Source organism: Oncorhynchus clarkii, unplaced genomic scaffold (assembly GCF_045791955.1).
Source record: "Oncorhynchus clarkii lewisi isolate Uvic-CL-2024 unplaced genomic scaffold, UVic_Ocla_1.0 unplaced_contig_10754_pilon_pilon, whole genome shotgun sequence".
NCBI lineage: Eukaryota > Metazoa > Chordata > Actinopteri > Salmoniformes > Salmonidae > Oncorhynchus > Oncorhynchus clarkii.
Genome location: NW_027261101.1, coordinates 180,001 through 188,432, shown reverse-complemented (window position 1 = coordinate 188,432; position 8,432 = coordinate 180,001). Strand labels below are relative to the sequence as shown.

General features: G+C 41.8%; 1 protein-coding gene across 1 annotated transcript in view; it reads right to left on the bottom strand.

The window, feature by feature from the left end:
* Positions 1-5,826: 5,826 nt before the first annotated feature.
* LOC139404835 (FH1/FH2 domain-containing protein 3-like) overlaps positions 5,827-8,432 on the bottom strand; it is a gene marked incomplete at its 3' end in the record, with an annotated part of 179,976 nt that continues 177,370 nt past the window's right edge. The window contains exons 22-23 of the mRNA XM_071147365.1: positions 7,542-7,734; positions 5,827-5,856 (exon numbers count right to left, since the gene is read on the bottom strand). Of these exons, the coding sequence (XP_071003466.1) occupies positions 5,827-5,856; positions 7,542-7,734 (223 nt within the window). The remainder of the gene's footprint in view (positions 5,857-7,541; positions 7,735-8,432) is intronic.

Sequence of the window (8,432 nt, the reverse complement as noted above, 5' to 3'; positions counted from 1 at the left end):
TCTAAACATACTGTCAATACCTAGTCTGATAACTACTACTGTAGCTGGTTCCTCTAAACACACTGTCAATACCTAGTCTGATAACTATTACTGTAGCTGGTTCCTCTAAACACACTGTCAATACCTAGTCTGATAACTACTACTGTAGCTGGTTCCTCTAAACATACTGTCAATACCTAGTCTGATAACTACTACTGTAGCTGGTTCCTCTAAACATACTGTCAATACCTAGTCTGATAACTACTACTGTAGCTGGTTCCTCTAAACACACTGTCAATACCTAGTCTGATAACTACTACTGTAGTTGGTTCCTCTAATCTTACCGTCAATACCTAGTCTGGTAACTACTACTGTAGCTGGTTCCTCTAAACACACTGTCAATACCTAGTCTGATAACTACTACTGTAGCTGGTTCCTCTAAACATACTGTCAATACCTAGTCTGATAACTACTACTGTAGCTGGTTCCTCTAAACACACTGTCAATACCTAGTCTGATAACTACTACTGTAGCTGGTTCCTCTAAACATACTGTCAATACCTAGTCTGATAACTACTGGTTCCTCTAAACATACAGTCAATACCTAGTCTGGTAACTACTACTGTAGCTGGTTCCTCTAAACACACTGTCAATACCTAGTCTGATAACTACTGGTTCCTCTAAACATACTGTCAATACCTAGTCTGATAACTACTACTGTAGCTGGTTCCTCTAAAAACACTGTCAATACCTAGTCTGATAACTACTACTGTAGCTAGTTCCTCTAAACACACTGTCAATACCTAGTCTGATAACTACTACTGTAGCTGGTTCCTCTAAACATACTGTCAATACCTAGTCTGATAACTACTGGTTCCTCTAAACATACTGTCAATACCTAGTCTGATAACTACTACTGTAGCTGGTTCCTCTAAACACACTGTCAATACCTAGTCTGATAACTACTACTGTAGCTGGTTCCTCTAAACACACTGTCAATACCTAGTCTGATAACTACTACTGTAGCTGGTTCCTCTAAACATACTGTCAATACCTAGTCTGATAACTACTGTCAATACCTAGTGGTAACTACTACTGTAGCTGGTCCTCTAAACATACTGTCAATACCTAGTCTGATAACTACTACTGTAGCTGGTTCCTCTAAACATACTGTCAATACCTAGTCTGATAACTACTACTGTAGCTGGTTCCTCTAAACACACTGTCAATACCTAGTCTGGTAACTACTACTGTAGCTGGTTCCTCTAAACACACTGTCAATACCTAGTCTGATAACTACTGGTTCCTCTAAACATACTGTCAATACCTAGTCTTATAACTACTACTGTAGCTGGTTCCTCTAAACATACTGTCAATACCTAGTCTGATAACTACTGGTTCCTCTAAACATACTGTCAATACCTAGTCTGATAACTACTACTGTAGCTGGTTCCTCTAAACACACTGTCAATACCTAGTCTGGTAACTACTACTGTAGCTGGTTCCTCTAAACACACTGTCAATACCTAGTCTGATAACTACTACTGTCTGATAACTACTACTGTAGCTGGTTCCTCTAAACATACTGTCAATACCTAGTCTGATAACTACTACTGTAGCTGGTTCCTCTAAACATACTGTCAATACCTAGTCTGATAACTACTACTGTAGCTGGTTCCTCTAAACATACTGTCAATACCTAGTCTGATAACTACTGGTTCCTCTAAACACACTGTCAATACCTAGTCTGATAACTACTACTGTACCTGGTTCCTCTAAACATACTGTCAATACCTAGTCTGATAACTACTGGTTCCTCTAAACACACTGTCAATACCTAGTCTGATAACTACTACTGTAGCTGGTTCCTCTAAACATACTGTCAATACCTAGTCTGATAACTACTACTGTAGCTGGTTCCTCTAAACATACTGTCAATACCTAGTCTGATAACTACTGGTTCCTCTAAACATACTGTCAATACCTAGTCTGATAACTACTGGTTCCTCTAAACATACTGTCAATACCTAGTCTGATAACTACTGGTTCCTCTAAACACACTGTCAACACCTAGTCTGATAACTACTACTGTAGCTGGTTCCTCTAAACATACTGTCAATACCTAGTCTGATAACTACTACTGTAGCTGGTTCCTCTAAACATACTGTCAATACCTAGTCTGATAACTACTACTGTAGCTGGTTCCTCTAAACATACTGTCAATACCTAGTCTGATAACTACTACTGTAGCTGGTTCCTCTAAACACACTGTCAATACCTAGTCTGATAACTACTACTGTAGCTGGTTCCTCTAAACATACTGTCAATACCTAGTCTGATAACTACTACTGTAGCTGGTTCCTCTAAACACACTGTCAATACCTAGTCTGGTAACTACTACTGTAGCTGGTTCCTCTAAACACACTGTCAATACATAGTCTGATAACTACTGGTTCCTCTAAACATACTGTCAATACCTAGTCTGATAACTACTACTGTAGCTGGTTCCTCTAAAAACACTGTCAATACCTAGTCTGATAACTACTACTGTAGCTAGTTCCTCTAAACACACTGTCAATACCTAGTCTGATAACTACTACTGTAGCTGGTTCCTCTAAACATACTGTCAATACGTAGTCTGATAACTACTGGTTCCTCTAAACATACTGTCAATACCTAGTCTGATAACTACTACTGTAGCTGGTTCCTCTAAACACACTGTCAATACCTAGTCTGATAACTACTACTGTAGCTGGTTCCTCTAAACACACTGTCAATACCTAGTCTGATAACTACTACTGTAGCTGGTTCCTCTAAACATACTGTCAATACCTAGTCTGATAACTACTACTGTAGCTGGTTCCTCTAAACATACTGTCAATACCTAGTCTGATAACTACTGGTTCCTCTAAACACACTGTCAATACCTAGTCTGATAACTACTGGTTCCTCTAAACACACTGTCAATACCTAGTCTGATAACTACTGGTTCCTCTAAACACACTGTCAATACCTAGTCTGATAACTACTACTGTAGCTGGTCCTCTAAACATACTGTCAATACCTAGTCTGATAACTACTACTGTAGCTGGTTCCTCTAAACACACTGTCAATACCTAGTCTGATAACTACTACTGTAGCTGGTTCCTCTAAACATACTGTCAATACCTAGTCTGATAACTACTACTGTAGCTGGTTCCTCTAAACATACTGTCAATACCTAGTCTGATAACTACTGGTTCCTCTAAACACACTGTCAATACCTAGTCTGATAACTACTGGTTCCTCTAAACACACTGTCAATACCTAGTCTGATAACTACTGGTTCCTCTAAACACACTGTCAATACCTAGTCTGATAACTACTGGTTCCTCTAAACATACTGTCAATACCTAGTCTGATAACTACTACTGTAGCTGGTTCCTCTAAACATACTGTCAATACCTAGTCTGATAACTACTACTGTAGCTGGTTCCTCTAAACATACTGTCAATACCTAGTCTGATAACTACTACTGTAGCTGGTTCCTCTAAACATACTGTCAATACCTAGTCTGATAACTACTGGTTCCTCTAAACATACTGTCAATACCTAGTCTGGTAACTACTACTGTAGCTGGTTCCTCTAAACATACTGTCAATACCTAGTCTGATAACTACTACTGTAGCTGGTTCCTCTAAACACACTGTCAATACCTAGTCTGATAACTACTACTGTAGCTGGTTCCTCTAAACACACTGTCAATACCTAGTCTGATAACTACTACTGTAGTTGGTTCCTCTAATCATACCGTCAATACCTAGTCTGGTAACTACTACTGTAGCTGGTTCCTCTAAACACACTGTCAATACCTAGTCTGATAACTACTACTGTAGCTGGTTCCTCTAAACATACTGTCAATACCTAGTCTGATAACTACTACTGTAGCTGGTTCCTCTAAACACACTGTCAATACCTAGTCTGATAACTACTACTGTAGCTGGTTCCTCTAAACATACTGTCAATACCTAGTCTGATAACTACTGGTTCCTCTAAACATACAGTCAATACCTAGTCTGGTAACTACTACTGTAGCTGGTTCCTCTAAACACACTGTCAATACCTAGTCTGATAACTACTGGTTCCTCTAAACATACTGTCAATACCTAGTCTGATAACTACTACTGTAGCTGGTTCCTCTAAAAACACTGTCAATACCTAGTCTGATAACTACTACTGTAGCTAGTTCCTCTAAACACACTGTCAATACCTAGTCTGATAACTACTACTGTAGCTGGTTCCTCTAAACATACTGTCAATACCTAGTCTGATAACTACTGGTTCCTCTAAACATACTGTCAATACCTAGTCTGATAACTACTACTGTAGCTGGTTCCTCTAAACACACTGTCAATACCTAGTCTGATAACTACTACTGTAGCTGGTTCCTCTAAACACACTGTCAATACCTAGTCTGATAACTACTACTGTAGCTGTTTCCTCTAAACATACTGTCAATACCTAGTCTGATAACTACTACTGTAGCTGGTTCCTCTAAACATACTGTCAATACCTAGTCTGATAACTACTGGTTCCTCTAAACACACTGTCAATACCTAGTCTGATAACTACTGGTTCCTCTAAACACACTGTCAATACCTAGTCTGATAACTACTGGTTCCTCTAAACATACTGTCAATACCTAGTCTGATAACTACTACTGTAGCTGGTTCCTCTAAACATACTGTCAATACCTAGTCTGATAACTACTACTGTAGCTGGTTCCTCTAAACATACTGTCAATACCTAGTCTGATAACTACTACTGTAGCTGGTTCCTCTAAACATACTGTCAATACCTAGTCTGATAACTACTGGTTCCTCTAAACATACTGTCAATACCTAGTCTGGTAACTACTACTGTAGCTGGTTCCTCTAAACATACTGTCAATACCTAGTCTGATAACTACTACTGTAGCTGGTTCCTCTAAACACACTGTCAATACCTAGTCTGATAACTACTACTGTAGCTGGTTCCTCTAAACACACTGTCAATACCTAGTCTGATAACTACTACTGTAGTTGGTTCCTCTAATCATACCGTCAATACCTAGTCTGGTAACTACTACTGTAGCTGGTTCCTCTAAACACACTGTCAATACCTAGTCTGATAACTACTACTGTAGCTGGTTCCTCTAAACATACTGTCAATACCTAGTCTGATAACTACTACTGTAGCTGGTTCCTCTAAACACACTGTCAATACCTAGTCTGATAACTACTACTGTAGCTGGTTCCTCTAAACATACTGTCAATACCTAGTCTGATAACTACTACTGTAGTTGGTTCCTCTAATCATACCGTCAATACCTAGTCTGGTAACTACTACTGTAGCTGGTTCCTCTAAACACACTGTCAATACCTAGTCTGATAACTACTACTGTAGCTGGTTCCTCTAAACACACTGTCAATACCTAGTCTGATAACTACTACTGTAACTGGTTCCTCTAAACACACTGTCAATACCTAGTCTGGTAACTACTGGTTCCTCTAAACATACTGTCAATACCTAGTCTGATAACTACTACTGTAGCTGGTTCCTCTAAACACACTGTCAATACCTAGTCTGATAACTACTGGTTCCTCTAAACACACTGTCAATACCTAGTCTGATAACTACTACTGTAGCTTGTTGGCTGCATTCAAAATCACAGCAAGAAATACAGCGGACACACAACCTGAGAGTAATATGTCAACTTGATCGTGATGAAGAATTCTGGCTTTTGGTTAAAGGTTAGAGACATTACTACCACAGGAAAAATAACACACACACATGCACTTGTTCACACACGCACACACACACACACACCCATACCTCACCATCCTCTTCATCCTCACTCTACAGAGGAAAGGGAAGAAGATGAAATGAAGAGGAAGACAGAAAATGAGATGTTATGAGATGTGCTGGAGGCGCCATAGTCAAACAGAAAGAGCAGAAATATGACCTCTGACAAAAAGAAGAATGAGGAATGTTCTATTCTGTAAATGAGGTTATCTAAAAACGCTGGTCGACTATTAACACACGTCTTGTCCTTTGTACGGTCCACAAATTCCCCATTGGGTGTGACGACCACACAATTGTGCTCCCCTCCTCCCTGTGAGAGCAGCGTGATCACGCTGTGGGGTTAGTTATTTCTCCTGCAGGGACATCCAAAAGTTGGAATATTTCACACAGTGATTGAATTAGGGTGCTCTTGAACTGGAGGTGAACCCTACCAAGGACAACAGGCCCTGGAGTGCTGCTCCATCTCCCTCCTACAGCAGGCTGCAGGCCCCTCTGGGCTGGAGGGAGTTTCATCATCACACAGGGAGGAGGGGGAGCAGGAGGAGGAGCAGGTGGAGGGGGGCAGAGGAAGAGGAGCAGGAGGAGGAGGATGGGTAGAAGGAGGAGGAGCAGGAGTATGGGGAGAGGGGACCAGTCCTGCTGTTTTAGAATAGGATACATAGTAAACAGATCACTGATTACTGTTACAGTAACCAATCACTGTACTGGATGTGTGAAACTATGCTGATGTCATTGGAAATGAATGCGTTGTCTGAGGTGACCAGTGGCCACGTGTTTGGAGAGTGAGCAGGTGGGTATGAAATCCTGAGGATGACAATGAGGAAGTTCAAGAAAGAAATTGAGAGTCTCAGGTGAAGAGAACACAGGAAAAGACAGGAGAATACATAAGAACACCGGAGAAGACAAGAGAATACAGGGGAACACAGGAGAACACAGGAGAAGACAAGAGAATACAGGAGAACAAAGGAGAATACATAAGAACACCGGAGAAGACAAGAGAATACAGGAGAACACAGGAGAACACAGGAGAAGACAGGAGAAGACAGGAGAAGACAGGAGAACACAGGAGAAGACAGGAGAACACAGGAGAAGACAGGAGAAGACAGGAGAATACAGGAGAAGACATAAGAACACCGGAGAAGACAAGAGAATACAGGGGAACACAGGAGAACACAGGAGAAGACAAGATAATACAGGAGAACAAAGGAGAATACATAAGAACACCGGAGAAGACAAGAGAATACAGGAGAACACAGGAGAACACAGGAGAAGACAGGAGAAGACAGGAGAAGACAGGAGAACACAGGAGAAGACAGGAGAACACAGGAGAAGACAGGAGAACACCGGAGAAGACAAGAGAATACAGGAGAACACAGGAGAAGACAGGAGAAGACAGGAGAAGACAGGAGAACACAGGAGAAGACAGGAGAACACAGGAGAAGACAGGAGAACACAGGAGAACACAGGAGAAGACAGGAGAAGACAGGAGAACACAGGAGAAGACAGGAGAACACAGGAGAAGACAGGAGAAGCCTACAAAGGAAAAAGAGACCAGATGGGGCAAGAGACTAAAAGTGTTTAAATATACAAGGTCTGCGTCCCAAATGCTACCCTATTCCCTTTATAGTACACCATTTTTTAGCAGAGCCCTGGTCAAAGGTAGTCCACTATATAGGGAGTAGGGCACCATTTGAGCCACTTCCCATGAGCAGGCCTGTTAAGTGAACAACAACACTCACATCTGTGATCATCTTTCCTCTGGTCTTGTTCCTCTCTCTGTGGTTGGCCCTCTTCTGTTTCTGTTGCAGGACGCGTTCCCGTGTGGTCCGGTACTCCAGGGCAAACTCACTGAGGATCTTACTGAAGCGGTGGATGCTGACCTCCCGCACAGCGTACGCTGGATGGCCCAGGAACAACAGGAAGGCATGGAACCTGCAACACGTAGAGAGAAAAACATGACGGCATCACATTGCAGTTTACGGCGTCAGATATCACACCGTTATCTCTCTCTGGAGAAACAGATGGTGTCAGATATCACACCGTTATCTCTCTCTGGAGAAACAGACGGCGTCAGATATCACACCGTTATCTCTCTCTGGAGAAACAGACGGCGTCAGATATCACACCGTTATCTCTCTCTGATATCACACCGTTATCTCTCTCTGGAGAAACAGACGGCGTCAGATATCACACCGTTATCTCTCTCTGGAGAAACAGACGGCGTCAGATATCACACCGTTATCTCTCTCTGGAGAAACAGATGGCGTCAGATATCACACCGTTATCTCTCTCTGGAGAAACAGATGGCGTCAGATATCACACCGTTATCTCTCTCTGGAGAAACAGATGGTGTCAGATATCACACCGTTATCTCTCTCTGGAGAAACAGATGGTGTCAGATATCACACAGTTATCTCTCTCTGGAGAAACAGATGGCGTCAGATATCACACCGTTATCTCTCTCTGGAGAAACAGATGGTGTCAGATATCACACCGTTATCTCTCTCTGGAGAAACAGAGGGTGTCAGATATCACACCGTTATCTCTCTCTGGAGAAACAGAGGGTGTCAGATATCACACCGTTATCTCTCTCTGGAGAAACAGACGGCGTCAGATATCACACCGTTATC